General features: G+C 41.0%; 1 protein-coding gene across 4 annotated transcripts in view; it reads right to left on the bottom strand.

Annotated features, from left to right (window-relative positions):
* Positions 1-295: 295 nt before the first annotated feature.
* The window catches only part of LOC132871499 (death-associated protein kinase 2-like), a 53070-nt gene continuing 37047 nt past the window's right edge, over positions 296-16318 (bottom strand). For all 4 annotated transcript variants that reach the window (XM_060905695.1, XM_060905697.1, XM_060905696.1 and 1 more), the window contains 7 exons: positions 11561-11609; positions 11436-11462; positions 9375-9527; positions 9244-9289; positions 5525-5614; positions 5236-5319; positions 296-2852 (listed from right to left, as the gene is read on the bottom strand). In XM_060905695.1, the coding sequence (XP_060761678.1) occupies positions 2772-2852; positions 5236-5319; positions 5525-5614; positions 9244-9289; positions 9375-9527; positions 11436-11462; positions 11561-11609 (530 nt within the window). In that variant the 3' untranslated portion in view covers positions 296-2771. The remainder of the gene's footprint in view (positions 2853-5235; positions 5320-5524; positions 5615-9243; positions 9290-9374; positions 9528-11435; positions 11463-11560; positions 11610-16318) is intronic.

Below are 16318 nucleotides of genomic sequence, written 5' to 3' on the forward strand. Positions count from 1 at the left end.
ACCCTTACGCACAGGGATTCTTCCAGATTCTCTGAATCTTTTGATGATATTATGCACTGTAGATGATGATATGTTCACACTCTTTGCAATTTTACACTGTCGAACTCCTTTCTGATATTGCTCCACTATTTGTCGGTGCAGAATTAGGGGGATTGGTGATCCTCTTCCCATCTTTACTTCTGAGAGCCGCTGCCACTCCAAGATGCTCTTTTTATACCCAGTCATGTTAATGACCTATTGCCAATTGACCTAATGAGTTGCAATTTGGTCCTCCAGCTGTTCCTTTTTTGTACCTTTAACTTTTCCAGCCTCTTATTGCCCCTGTCCCAACTTTTTTGAGATGTGTTGCTGTCATGAAATTTCAAATGAGCCAATATTTGGCACGAAATTTCAAAATGTCTCACTTTTGACATTTGATATGTTGTCTATGTTCTATTGTGGATACAATATCAGTTTTTGAGATTTGTAAGTTATTGCATTCCATTTTTACTTACAATTTGTACTTTGTCCCAACTTTTTTGGAATCGGGGTTGTAGAAGAAAAACATACAGTTAATTTACTGGGTACACGACAGACAGCTGTGCCTTTAAGAATATTTAGGAGAATTAAATAATAATAATAATAATAATAATAACAATAATAATAAACCACAAATGTTTTATACGATATAAAATAAATATTTCTTAGCTGTTACACAACTGTAACTTGGCTCAAATATAATCTAATAATGTAATAATCGATGCTCTAAGCTCCAAGGCAGCTGTGCTTATTTTGTCCTTCTTGTTTTTCAGATGTGATTAAGAACTGATAATTAGTCATTCTGTATTTTCACAAAAACACACCAAGCTTCCTGGTATGGCAGTAGCTAAGACAACCAAAACATGCAAAAGATGGCTGTCTGTCTTTTCAGCTCACATTCTCTCTGACTGGACCGAAAGTAATCTTAAACCTACATGGCTTGAACCACGGCACAGCGACAGTTTGTGTTTAACAGCTTATCTCCTTGAAGGAATAGTTTTCCTTTAAAGCTCATAGGCAACGGTTTTAATTTTATGCACATTTGAAACTTTATATGTTAAAAAACCTTCTGTCATTTTCTTCTGGTCCCAAGAAGTATTGTTAATAAGTAATAATTAAAATAAGTTAGCGCGGATCGTGGCAAATTTCTGTATGGCTATTTTCGTGACCACTCGGCGTGTGACGTCATTTAAGACAAACAAACTGCTTGAGTTGAGTCCGCTTCCGTTTACTTGCATTGCCGTTCGGCTTGAGTGCAGACGTGCGTTCGGGAATTTCCAAAGAAAACCCCCATGCCTTATTGTTGTGCAGTGAACAGTAACAACGGGACCGGTTCAGGAAGAAGTTTTTACCTTTTACCGAGAGAGGAGAAGAGGCAGAGAGTGTGGATTGGCTTTTTCAAAAAAAGGAGAAGAGGCGGAGCGAGTGGGTTGGCTTTTTCCGAAAGAGGAGACGAGGCGGAGAGAGTGGCTTGTGCGTGTGAAACAAAATCAAGCAGTCAAAGAAGAAACGGAGCAGCAACGCTCAAGCAAAAAGGAGAAGATTGGAGGGAAACATTTTTACTTTTGCTTGCAATTGACAAGTCAAGAATCCTGAGGGATCCTGTACAATCATTGTGGAAATGAGACAAAGGGATATTTCCTCGCTTAGAGTCGGCTATAAATAGTATAATGCCGCGGATGGCAGGCTAATGTGGCCTACCGGCGCGCTGTCCAGTAATCGTTCCCTATATCCACTAGGGAGGGCGGTTTAATTATTCTTTAAAAGGGCTTTTATTTAGTATTACGACGAAAGTAGGAATTTATCATAACTACCAGGATAAATCGTTTGGGCGCGAGTCTTGTTGAGGTCCGGCGTCACCGCGATCAGAGTCGGCTGAATCGCCGTCCGATTCCGAGGCCGTATGGTCAAACCAGTGAGCCACATTCACCGATTGCTTTGGAACGGCCATAGGTTCATACATATATGGTTTCACCTCTCGATATTCAATTTGGAGAGTTCCTGCTTCAAAATCGCTATCGCTTTCAGACATTTTACACAACCTCTCACAACCAAAGTCCGTACACGTGTGCTCGGTTCGCAAGTAAACACAGAGCTGCTCCCAGTCTGTTTGGCTTAAATGACATCATGACGACGGTCCCCTGGCAGTGAAAGTGCGCATAAGTGAGATGTAAACAACCCTTCGGAAATTGGGCAAAACAGTATATTTTAACCGTTTTATTTAATTTTAGGGTGCAAACTAGACACTAGGAAGCTTGAATTCGCTTTTTGGGTCGTTCTTCTAGACAATAAAGTTGATATTCTACATTTCACCTCCGACCCTTGCCTATGACCTTTAAAATATGTAAAACACACACACACACACACAACCCAAACATTAAACGTAAATGTAAACCAAAGACACTTCAAAACAGACTTTATCTGGCTCGTCCTGTATGACACTGGTTTATATTAATCCCTCCAGGAGGGTACTTACCGTACAGTGTTGTGCGTGTTGAAACCCTCACACATCAATGTGTGCACAAAATAAAATAAAACGTTTTCAGAAATAACCGTGTCATGATATATGGCTGCCATACGCACTGTAACGCTCATACAAAACACAGCTGGAGAATAATAAAGGTCAAACAATGCACAAAGTGAACTCTGAAATAAATAAAGAGCGCACGACTGGAGAGCTCCGGGTTCCTGTGTGAGCCTGTGACACGTTTCATCTGAGAGACGCTGGAGGAGAAGGTGGAGGTGAGTGAGGTTCAGGAGCTGCTGCTCAGTCTGCGGCGGATGAGCGAGGCCGGCTTCGTCTGCGTGTCTTCCTGGTCGCTCTCGCAACTTCTCTGGAGGACGAAGAACGAACACAAGGTTAGAGAGGAATACTCATCATCAAAATAAAAAATCGTGATATAAAATGGCCTGAAATGAACAAAGACTAATAAAATCAGTATGTTGATGTAAATAATAATTAAAATAGACAGAAAAATACAGATATATTCACAGAAAATAATACTGTACAAGGCAACTTAATTTTTTTTAAAGAAATTTTGTCTTACATGCCTACAACAACACGTTTTCAAAAATCCCTTTTTCTTTCTAAGAAACAACAACAAGTTTAACTTCTACAGCGCCTTTCACCAACCAATGTGGCATTACAGAGATTTTTGTATTTTGTTAAGAGGACTGTGATATCTAATAGATACTTTAAAAAAAAAGTTATTATTAGATAATATATTTTGCATTATTAAATCATTAAATAGTTTTGATTTTGTTATTGTTTGGTTATAGAATTTTTTTTTCCTTTATTAAAAACAATTACTCATTTAAAAAAAATTCCATAATGCATTCATTTCTTTACTATTAGATAACAGATTTCTGACATTTTAAAAGTATTAAATAGTACATTTTTATTCTGGTGATTAGTTTTTTTTGAATCATCAAGTAATGCATGTATTTTTTATTATAAGGTAATATAGATATTTATTTTTTTATTATTATTAAATTAAGATATATTTCATTATGATTGGGTCATAGAAATCTGGATTTTAATTTTTTATTTATTTATTACATAGTAGGTTTTTGTTTTGAAATTTTACATGTTGATATATTTATTTCTTTGTTACCAAGTAAAAATGGATTTTTAAAAATATAATTAGGTTAATTTCTTTCTTGTTACATGTATGTGACTGATTTTTATGATGTTATTTTTTATTGCTGCATAACAGAATTTTTTCCCCCCATTAATTACGCATATAAGGCACATAATTAAGCATGTTTCTGAGAAATCTGGGGTTTCCCTGCAGAGACAGAAGAACTGGAGAAAGAAACCAGGAACAAACTACCAGCGGATTTCTTTAGAAAACTGCAACAGTGTACCTTTTTTAATTATTTCCTCAATAAATAAACGACCAAGTATAATATTTTTGTCTCATTTGTTTAACTGGGTTCTCTTTATCTACTTTTAGGACTTGTGTGAAAATCTGATGATGTTTTAGGTCATTTTTATGCAGAAATATAGAAAATTCTAAAGGGTTCACAAACTTTCAAGCACCACTGTAATATGTATATTTTGACATCTATTAATGTGATAAAACTAGACATACATTTAACTTCACAAAAAACAGGATAAAGTGCGTGTGTGTACACATATATATATATATATTATACACACACACACACACACACACTACTGTTCAAAAGTTTGGGGTCACTTTGAAATGTCCTTATTTTTGAAAGAAAAGCACTGTTCTTTTCAATGAAGATCACTTTAAACTAATCAGAAATCCACTCTATACATTGCTAATCTGGGCAGCACGGTGGTGTAGTGGTTAGCGCTGTCGCCTCACAGCAAGAAGGTCCTGGGTTCGAGCCCCGTGGCCGGCGAGGGCCTTTCTGTGTGGAGTTTGCATGTTCTCCCCGTGTCCGCGTGGGTTTCCTCCGGGTGCTCCGGTTTCCCCCACAGTCCAAAGACATGCAGGTTAGGTTAACTGGTGACTCTAAATTGAGCGTAGGTGTGAATGTGAGTGTGAATGGTTGTCTGTGTCTATGTGTCAGCCCTGTGATGACCTGGCGACTTGTCCAGGGTGTACCCCGCCTTTCGTCCGTAGTCAGCTGGGATAGGCTCCAGCTTGCCTGCGACCCTGTAGAAGGATAAAGCGGCTAGAGATAATGAGATGAGATGAGACATTGCTAATGTGGTAAATGACTATTCTAGCTGCAAATGTCTGGTTTTTGGTGCAATATCTCCATAGGTGTATAGAGGCCCATTTCCAGCAACTCTCACTCCAGTGTTCTAATGGTACAATGTGTTTGCTCATTGCCTCAGAAGGCTAATGGATGATTAGAAAACCCTTGTACAATCATGTTAGCACAGCTGAAAACAGTTGAGCTCTTTAGAGAAGCTATACAACTGACCTTCCTTTGAGCAGATTGAGTTTCTGGAGCATGAAAATGGCCAGAAAAATGTCTTGACTATATTTTCTATTCATTTTACAACTTATGGTGGTAAATAAAAGTGTGACTTTTCATGGAAAACACAATTGTCTGGGTGACCCCAAACTTTTGACCAGTAGTATACATCCAGGTGTACTATGTACATTTTTATATTACAAGGTATATTAAATATTATGATACATGAAAAATAGCATTTAATCTATTTAATCAAGCAGTAGATAAGGATGGATCCTGCCTCTTAACCATAAAAAATAATTAAAATGCAATCCTTACCAGCTCCTCGTCCTCTTTGGCTGCCTTGCAGAGCAGCTGCAGACGACTCAGTCTGTTACACGCCCACACCATGTTATAGGACATCTGGATACAAGAAGATCAAGGTCATTGAAAGGTTGAGTCTCAGGGCTACTTTAAAAAAAATAAATAAAAATAAATTAAATATTGGCTCCTGACTGATATTAAATGTCTGAACAGTTTGGTGAATTTGTCTTTCTCAACCAAGTGCTTGTAATATTCAAGTTGACCGAAAGATGGCAGTGTGATTCCAGTTTATACACAAACACACCTTCCACTTTCTCCTGGCATTGAACTTCTTGAAATTCTTCATGTTGATGGATGAGCGACTCCTGTTGGCTGCCTGCTTACGTGTCAGGGGCTGAGAGAGAGAGAGAGAGAGAGAGAGAGAGAGAGAGAGAGAGAGAGAGAGGAAAAGAAACAATAAAATGGATGGAAAGAATGCATCATACAGTGGCATGCAAAAGTTTGGGCACCCTTGCTGAAAATGTCTGTTAACGTGAATAGTTAAGTGAGCAGAAGATGAACTGATCACCTAAAGGTAAAGAAGACACATTTCTTTAATATTTTCCGCAAGATTACATTTTTCTCATCTCATCTCATTATCTCTAGCCGCTTTATCCTGTTCTACAGGGTCGCAGGCAAGCTGGAGCCTATCCCAGCTGACTACGGGCGAAAGGCGGGGTACACCCTGGACAAGTCGCCAGGTCATCACAGGGCTGACACATAGACACAGACAACCATTCACACTCACATTCACACCTACGCTCAATTTAGAGTCACCAGTTAACCTAACCTGCATGTCTTTGGACTGTGGGGGAAACCGGAGCACCCGGAGGAAACCCACGCGGACATGGGGAGAACATGCAAACTCCGCACAGAAAGGCCCTCGCCAGCCACAGGGCTCGAACCCGGACCTTCTTGCTGTGAGGCGACAGCGCTAACCACTACACCACCGTGCCGCCCAGATTACATTTTTATTTTCATCATTTACAGGCGTAAAATACCAAAAAATGAAAAGGACCTGAAGCAAAAGTTTGGGCACCTGACATGGTTAGTACCTAGTAACACCCCCTTTGGCAAGTATCACAGCTTGTAAACACTTTTTGTAGTCAGTTAATAATCTTTCAGTTCTTACCTGGGGGATTTTCACACATTCGTCCTTGCAAAAGGCTTCCAGTTCTACAAGTTTCTTGGGCTGTCTTGCATGCACTGCTCTTTTGAGATCTATCCACAGATTTTCAATGATGTTTAGGTCAGGGGACTGTGAGGGCCCGGGCAAAACCTTCAGCTTGGGCCTCTTGAGGTATTCCATTGTAGATTTTGAGGTGTGTTTTGGATCATCGTCTTAGTGTAGGACCCGTCCTCTTTTTAACTCCAACTTTTTTACAGATGGTGTGATGTTTGCTTCCAGAATTTGCTGGTATTTATTCGAATCCATGCTTCCCTCGACCAATGAAATGTGCCCTGTGCCACTGGCTGCAACACAACCCCAAAGCATGATCGATCCACACCCATGCTTCAGAGTTGGAGAGGTGTTCTTTTCCTGGAATTTGCCACCCTTTTTTCTCCAAACATACCTTTGCACATTATGGCCAAAAAGATCTATTTTGATTTCATCAGTCCACAGGACTTGTTTCCAAAATGCATCAGGCTTATTTAGATGTTCATTTGCAAACTTCAGACGCTGAATTTTGTGGCTAGGACGCAGGAAAGGTTTTCTTCTGATGACTCTTCCATGAAGGTCATAATTTGTTCAGGTGTCGCTGCATAGTAGAACAGTGCACCACCACTCCAGGGTCTGCTAAATCTTTCTGAAGGTCTTTTGCAGTCAAACAGGGGTTTTTATTTGCCTTTCTAGCAATCCAACGAGCAGTTCTTTCTGAAAGTTTTCTTCATCTTCCAGACCTCACCTTGATCTCCACTGTTTCTGTTAACTGCCGTTTCTTAATTAATAACATTACGATCTGAGAAAACAGCTACCTGAAAACACTTTGCTACGTTCTTGTAGCCTTGTCCTGCTTTGTGAGCATCAATTATTTTATTATTCAGAATGCGAGGGAGTTGCTTAGAGGAGCCCATGGCTGTTGATTTTAGGGACAAGTTTGAGGAGTCAGAGAATTTATACAGCTTTGAAATCCGCATCATCTGACCTTTCCTAACGAAGAATTTGAACAAGCCACAGCTCAATAAGCTAATTAAGGTCTGGAACCTTGGTAAAAGTTCCCTGAGAACTCAAATGTATTAGGGTGCCCAAACTTTTGCCTGGTGTTCCTTTTCTTTTTTCACTCTCCAATTGTACAAAACAAAAATAATACACAAATCTTGCAGAAAACGCTGAAAAGAAATGTCATCTTTACCTTTATGCCTTTTGGTGATCAGTTCATCTTCTGCTCACTTAACTATTCACAGTAATAGACATTTTCAGCAAGGGTGCCCAAACTTTTGCATGCCACTGTACATCATCACTAAGAGCAGGGTTTCCCAGGCTAGGGGTCACGACCCCATGTGGGGGTCACCTGATTTACAAATGGAGTCGAGAGAAACTTTTGTTTTAATATCGCTTGAACTATGAAAACAGATTTGGTGTACTACTACGTATTCTTAAATGCTACTTGTAGTCACATTTAGAAACCAGCTTTAGAAAGGAGTATTTGTGTTATTTTAATCTTTTTCGCTCGACACTATAACTGTAACTATAACTCGCTCTCCTGACTCGATTTACAAGTGACTGAAAAATGATTTCTATGACTTGCGAGAAGAATTACTGTCACTTTATCAGCCCCATTTATTCAACCGACTCATCTGAAAGCAGTTTGGCCAAGAGTGAAATCGAATCATGAAATTTTCAACTTCCTCAGGACGCTGCTCATGTTACTTACTTTCCTCACAACAGCTGAAACCTTTATTACCTTCTCACAGCTTTGAGTGTGGCGGCACGGTGGTGTAGTGGTTAGTGCTGTCGCCTCACAGCAAGAAGGTCCGGGTTCGAGCCCCGTGGCCGGCGAGGGCCTTTCTGTGTGGAGTTTGCATGTTCTCCCCGTGTCCGCGTGGGTTTCCTCCGGGTGCTCCGGTTTCCCCCACAGTCCAAAGACATGCAGGTTAGGTTAACTGGTGACTCTAAATTGACCGTAGGTGTGAATGTGAGTGTGAATGGTTGTCTGTGTCTATGTGTCAGCCCTGTGATGACCTGGCGACTTGTCCAGGGTGTACCCTGCCTTTCACCCGTAGTCAGCTGGGATAGGCTCCAGCTTGCCTGCGACCCTGTAGAACAGGATAAAGAGGCTAGAGATAATGAAATGAGATGAGCTTTGAGTGTCATAAAACACGAGTTCATGATATCCAGGCTGATTTGTTGTTTGATGACGTAAACTAGACCATGATTTATCCAACTGAAAATGAGAACTCCTGAATATACAGTCGCATGCAAAAGTCTTGGACACATGTAAAGAAATGCTGTCGACCAAAAATGGCATAAAAAATTTAAAAAAAAAATCATGAAATGAAAAGAAACATGTTTCAACATTAAAAAATACCGTAAGCAGTAAGTCAGGATAAATGAAACGGGCAATATTTGGTGTGAAACGACCCTTTGCTTTAAAAAAAAATAATAAAAATAGTCATCTCAGGTCCAATGAGTGCAGTTTTATGTGGAAATGAGCTGTAGGTTTTATTGAGCATCTTCCAGAACCAGCTACGGTTCTTCTGGACACTTTGACCCAGCAGCCTTCATTATGCTTTCTTTTTTAATCTGAAAAGTACTCTCTTATGGAATATGCTGCTCAGACTGAATCTTTTTTTTCCCCCTTGTAATGTTTAATTTTGTGCTGGAAAAAAACCGAATGTTTGGAACTCTAAAAATGTTTTTGTACCGACTCGATAATGTATAAGTCATAAAATAGAAATCTGTCACAAAGTTTGGATGAAAAAAATAGGGGGGCTAAGACTTTTGTACAGTACTGTATATATAAGATGAAGGTCAGATGGTACCTTTATCCAGGGGTGCAGTAAACATTCCTCAGCCGTCATTCTCTCACTGTGGCGAGACAGACATATGTTCTAATGATCACCAGCCCTCGTGAAAAACTCTACCATTATGTTCCACGTTATCATGAACTCACCTCTGATCTTTCACGAACAGCTTCTCAATAAAATCTTTTGCGATGTCACTTGTTTGGCTAAAGTACTGCTCGTCAAAGTCGTACTTCATATCCAGAATGTTCTTTAGTGTCTCCTCATCCGTGTCTCCTTGGAAAGGTGATATACCACTTAACCTGAATGGAAGGCAATGTTAAAGGGCCAGTTTGTCATTTGTAGTGTTAAAGGTGAATTGCCATTGAAATAAAACAAAGCGCTGACATGACTTCAATTAGAACACATCCCCTGCGCTTAATCTACACATGCACCGAGTTTAATCTACACATCCCCTGCGTTTAATCTACACATGCACCGAGTTTAATCTACACATGCACCGAGTTTAATCTACACATGCACCGAGTTTAATCTACACATGCACCGAGTTTAATCTACACATGCACCGAGTTTAATCTACACATCCCCTGCGTTTAATCTACACATGCACCGAGTTTAATCTACACATGCACTGAATTGGCTTGTATGGAAAAGGAGGCGGAGCTAAGCAGCTCTGTTCCAGCTGTGTTCCAGGGCAAATTTTTAACTTCCACAACCTCGTCTTCAACAGGACTATCAGAAATCTGTTAGGGATATATAAACACTCTTAAAGCCTCTCCTCAGGGGGAGAGAGAGAGAGAGAGAGAAATGAAAGACAGAATGAAAAAGAAGGAAGGAAGGAAGGAAGGAAGGAAGGAAGGAAGGAAGGATGAAAGAAGAAAGAAAGGACGAAAGAAAAAGGATGAAAGAAAGAAAGAAAGAAAGAAAGAAAGAAAGAAAGAAAGAAAGAAAAAGAATGGAAGGATGAAAGAAAGAAAGGAAGGAAGGAAGGAAGGAAGGAAGGAAGGAAGGAAGGAAAAATGAAAGAATGAAAGGAAGGAAGGAAGGAAGGAAGGAAGGAAGGAAGGAAAAGAATGGAAGGATGAAAGAAAGAAAGAAAGAAAGAAAGAAAGAAAGAAAAACAAAAGAAAGAAAGGAAGGAAGGAAGGAAGGAAGGAAGGAAGGAAGGAAGGAAGGAAGGAAAAACAAAAGAAAGAAAGAAAGAAAGGAAGGAAGGAAGGAAGGAAGGAAAAGAATGGAAGGATGAAAGAAAGAAAGAAAGAAAGAAAGAAAGAAAGAAAGAAAGAAAGAAAGAAAGAAAGAAAGAAAGAAAGAAAGAAAGGACAAAAGAAAAAGAATGGAAGGATGAAAGAAAGAATGGAAGGAAGGAAGGAAGGAAGGAAGGAAGGAAGGAAGGAAGGATGGGTGAAAGAAAAAAGAAAGAAAGAATGGAAGGAAGGACGAAAGAAAGAAAGAAAGAAAGAAAGAAAGAAAGAAAGAAAGAAAGAAAGAAAGAAAGAAAGAAAGAAAGGACAAAAGAAAAAAGAAAGAATGGAAGGAGGGGGTGGCACGGTGGTGTAGTGGTTAGCACTGTCACCTCACAGCAAGAAGGTCCGGGTTTGAGCCCCGGGGCCGGCGAGGGCCTTTCTGTGCGGAGTTTGCATGTTCTCCCCGTGTCCGCGTGGGTTTCCTCCGGGTGCTCCGGTTTCCCCCACAGTCCAAAGACATGCAGGTTAGGTTAACTGGTGACTCTAAATTGAGCGTAGGTGTGAATGTGAGTGTGAATGGTTGTCTGTGTCTATGTGTCAGCCCTGTGATGACCTGGCGACTTGTCCAGGGTGTACCCCGCCTTTCGCCCGTAGTCAGCTGGGATAGGCTCCAGCTTGCCTGCGACCCTGTAGAACAGGATAAAGCGGCTACAGATAATGGATGGATGGATGGATGGATGGATGGATGGATGGATGGATGGATGGATGGATAGATAGATAGATAGATAGACTTAGTAGATAATCAGTCAGTAAGGGTGCATGTGCAGTTGAACAGGACCCGTGGGTTTTTAAAGAGAAACCAGTGAGATCCATTACACTGTTATAAAGTTTAAATAAACACTGAATTGATTGAAGGACTGAAAAACTCAGCCTCACAAAATAGTCACAGAAATGAACTAAATCTCCATTTTGGGCTACAAATAAAATAAAGATGTCCAAATGCACGAACAGCACAGAACTTACAGGATGTAGGTAATAACGCCAGTGCTCCTGTGAGAAAAAAACACACTGATGAGAAATGAAACACAAAAAAAACGTTTACAACAGGAAACACTGTGCGTTTCTTTATACAAGTGTGTGTTGCTTACCACATGTCGGTGGCTATGCTCAGTGGCTCGTAGTTTATCACCTCAGGAGCTGCAAGAACAAAAACGAAAGAAAGTGAAAGAAAGAGAAGAGACAGCGGTTAGGGGAAGCCACAAAGAACACACAAAGGGTCTTAAACCAGTCGAGTTCGAAGATGAAATGAGACAGCGAGACAATAGCAACGTGAAACCGTCTGATTTAATTTGTAATTTCAATTCGGGGTAATTACAGAGCTGTCATCGCTGCAGTGAGCCACAGAAAACATCACCGGATCAATGATTTGATGTGTTTTTAATATGTGAAGCATCCACCGTCCACCAGTCCAAGTTTGACTTGTTACTATAGAAACAATAACGTAGCTCGTTAGTACCAACGTGTCAGATCTGCTGTTATAACTGCTGTAGTAGAAGAGCAATGAAACACTTCCTGCTATAGTTAGTTACAAAATAATGAACTTCACTGTGGAAACAGTAACTCAACAATACCCACGGTGCTGCTGTTGCTGATTGTTTTCCTTTAACAACACACCGTGAAGTGTTTTATTCCTGACAGAATAAAGACTACGTGACGGGAAACTCTGACGCACACTTTGCACATTACCCTGGGTCGTCCATTTTGTTTTCTGACGATGAGGACAGAGACACAGAATGTACATGCATGCGACTTTGTGTTGGAGTGCAACCTTTCACACAAGATGTGATGCAGCCATGAGTCAGCTGCGACATTCACCAAGTCGAGTGCGTCATGGCCTGAGCAGAAAACCAGTGTTTGAAATCATGGGATTACACTTGCTTTTAGCTACGCGTACACAAAATGGCTGCCATGTGTACAGGGAGTGCAGAATTATTAGGCAAATGAGTATGTTGACCACATTACCCTCTCTATGCATGTTGGCCTACTCCAAGCTGCATAGGCTTGAAAGCCTCCTACCAATTAAGCATACCAGGTGATGTGCATCTCTGTAATGAAAAGGGGTGTGGTCTAATGACATCAACACCCTATATCAGGTGTGCAAAATTATCAGGCAACTTCCTTTCCTTTGGCAAAATGGGTCAGAAGAGGGATTTGACGGACTCAGAAAAGTAAAAAATAGTGACATATATTGCAAAGGGATGGAGCACTCTTAAAATTGCCCAGCTTTTGAAGCGTGACCATCGAACAATCAAGCGCTTCATTCAAAATAGTCAACAGGGTCGCAAGAAGCGCGTTGAAAAAAAAAGGCGCAAACTAACTGCCCGTGAACTGAGGAAAGTCAAGCGTGAAGCTGCCAAGATGCCACTCGCCACCAGTTTTGCCATATTTCAGAGCTGCAACATCACTGGAGTGTCAAAAAGCACAAGGTGTGCAATACTCAGGGACACGGCCAAGGTAACAAAGGCTGAAAAACGACCACTACTGAACAAGACACGCAAGATGAAACGTCAAGACTGGGCCAAGAAGTATCACAAGACTGATTTTTCTAAGGTCTTATGGACAGATGAAATGAGAGTGAGTCTTGATGGGCCAGATGGATGGGCTCGTGGCTGGATCAGCAAAGGGCAGAGAGCGCCAGTCCGACTCAGACGCCAGCAAGGTGGAGGTGGGGTACTGGTATGGGCTGGTATCATCAAAGATGAGCTTGTGGGACCTTTTCGGGTTGAGGATGGCGTCAAGCTCAACTCCCAGTCCTATTGTCAGTTTTTGGAAGACACCTTCTTCAAGCAGTGGTACAGGAAGAAGTCAGCATCCTTCAAGAAAAACATGATTTTCATGCAGGACAATGCTCCATCACACGCATCCAAGTACTCCACAGCATGGCTGGCCAGAAAGGGTCTAAAGGAAGAAAGATTAATGACGTGGCCTCCTTGTTCACCTGATCTGAACCCCATAGAAAACCTGTGGTCCCTCATCAAATGTGAGATCTACAAGGAGGGGAAACAGTACACATCTCTGAACAGTGTCTGGGAGGCTGTGGTTGCTGCTGCACGCAATGTTGATCGCAAACAGATCAAAACACTGACCGAATCCATGGATGGCAGGCTTTTGAGTGTCCTTGTAAAGAAAGGCGGCTATATTAGTCACTGATTTGTTTTTTTTGTTTTGTTTTTGAATGCCAGCAATGTATATTAGTGAATGTTGAGTTGTTATATTGGTTTCCCTGGTGAAAATAAATGAGTGAAATGGGTATATGTTTGTTTTTTGTTAAGTTGCCGAATAATTATGCACAGTTATAGTCACCTGCACACACAGATATCCTCCTAAGATAGCTAAAACTAAGAAAGCCCTACTCCAACTTCCAAAAATACTCAGCCTTGATATTTATGAGTCTTTTGGGTTCATCAAGAACATAATTGTTTTTCAATAATAAAACTAATCCTCAAAAATACAACTTGCCTAATAATTCTGCACTCCCTGTATATGCATTCGTCTGGCGTGTCACATCCGCAATCCTTCAGTAATTAATGCTACATGTCTTAACGCAAACGGCGGACACACAGCGGCTGACTGAACAAACTACGATGTGTCTCAAATCGCATATTTACATACTTTTCTCCACAGTCAGTGCCAGAACTTTAAAAACCTCTGGCTCATCCTTCAAACCTACCGAAAGGTCTATCTTGTGTACCGGTCTTCTGGATTTTCAAGATGAACAAATGTATGGTCAGAGTTTTCCTTTTCATGACGACAATCAAAGTTTTACAGAAACGGCTCGTCATTAAGCGCTCACTGAACGTTTTACAGCTCGACCTGAAATCTAAATGGATGTGGCGCTGATGTGCCATCAAGTGTTCATGCTTTTAATCCGACAGATCTACAGTGGTGCTTGGAAGTTTGTGAACCCTTTAGAATTTTCTATATTTCGGCATAAATATGACCTAAAACATCATCAGATTTTCACACAAGTCCTAAAAGTAGATAAAGAGAACCCAGTTAAACAAATGAGACAAAAATATTATACTTGATCATTTATTTATTGAGGAAAATGATCCAATATTACATTTCTGTGAGTGGCAAAAGTATGTGAACCTTTGCTTTCAGTATCTGGTGTGACCCCCTTGTGCAGCAATAACTGCAACTAAACATTTCCGGTAACTGTTGATCAGTCCTGCACACCGGCTTGGAGGAATTTTAGCCCGTTCCTCCGTACAGAACAGCTTCAACTCTGGGATGTTGGTGGGTTTCCTCACATGAACTGCTCGCTTCAGGTCCTTCCACAACATTTCCATTGGATTAAGGTCAGGACTTTGACTTGGCCATTCCAAAACATTAACTTTATTCTTCTTCAACCATTCTTTGGTAGAACAACTTGTGTGCTTAGGGTCGTTGTTTTGCTGCATGACCCACCTTCTCTTGAGATTCAGTTCATGGACAGATGTCCTGACATTTTCCTTTAGAATTCGCTGGTATAATTCAGAATTCATTGTTCCATCAACGATGGCAAGCCGTCCTGGCCCAGATGCAGCAAAACAGGCCCAAACCATGATACTACCACCACCATGTTTCACAGATGGGATAAGGTTCTTATGCTGGAATGCAGTGTTTTCCTTTCTCCAAACATAACGCTTCTCATTTAAACCAAAAAGTTCTATTTTGGTCTCATCCGTCCACAAAACATTTTTCCAATACACTTCTGGCTTGTCCACGTGATCTTTAGCAAACTGCAGACGAGCAGCAATGTTCTTTTTGGAGAGCAGTGGCTTTCTCCTTGCAACCCTGCCATGCACACCATTGTTGTTCAGTGTTCTCCTGATGGTGGACTCATGAACATTAACATTAGCCAATGTGAGAGAGGCCTTCAGTTGCTTAGAAGTTACCCTGGGGTCATTTGTGACCTCGCCGACTATTACACGCCTTGCTCTTGGAGTGATCTTTGTTGGTCGACCACTCCTGGGGAGGGTAACAATGGTCTTGAATTTCCTCCATTTGTACACAATCTATCTGACTGTGGATTGGTGGAGTCCAAACTCTTTAGAGATGGTTTTGTAATCTTTTCCAGCCTGATGAGCATCAACAACGCTTTTTCTGAGGTCCTCAGAAATCTCCTTTGTTCGTGCCATGATACACTTCCACAAACACGTGTTGTGAAGATCAGACTTTGATAGATCCCTGTTCTTTAAATAAAACAGGGTGCCCATTCACACCTGATTGAAAACACCTGACTCTAATTTCACCTTCAAATTAACTGCTAGTCCTAGAGGTTCACATACTTTTGCCACTCACAGATATGTAATATCAGATCATTTTCCTCAATAAATAAATGACCAAGTATAATATTTTTGTCTCATTTGTTTAACTGGGTTCTCTTTATCTACTTTTAGGACTTGTGTGAAAATCTGATGATGTTTTAGGTCATATTTATGCAGAAATGTAGAAAATTCTAAAGGGTTCACAAACTTTCAAGCACCACTGTAGCTATGCTGCTGAAGAATGTGACACTGTTCTATTTTTAATTAAGCAGCACTTCGTACGGAAGTTATCTGTAGCTGCTTTATCCTGTTCTACAGGGTCGCAGGCAAGCTGGAGCCTATCCCAGCTGACTACGGGCGAAAGGCGGGGTACACCCTGGACAAGTCGCCAGGTCATCACAGGGCTGACACATAGACACAGACAACCATTCACACTCACATTCACACCTACGCTCAATTTAGAGTCACCAGTTAACCTAACCTGCATGTCTTTGGACTGTGGGGGAAACCGGAGCACCCGGAGGAAACCCACGCGGACACGGGGAGAACATGCAAACTCCACACAGAAAGGCCCTCGCCGGCCACGGGGCTCGA

The sequence above is a fragment of the Neoarius graeffei genome, chromosome 23 (genome assembly GCF_027579695.1).
Source record: "Neoarius graeffei isolate fNeoGra1 chromosome 23, fNeoGra1.pri, whole genome shotgun sequence".
Lineage (NCBI taxonomy): Eukaryota > Metazoa > Chordata > Actinopteri > Siluriformes > Ariidae > Neoarius > Neoarius graeffei.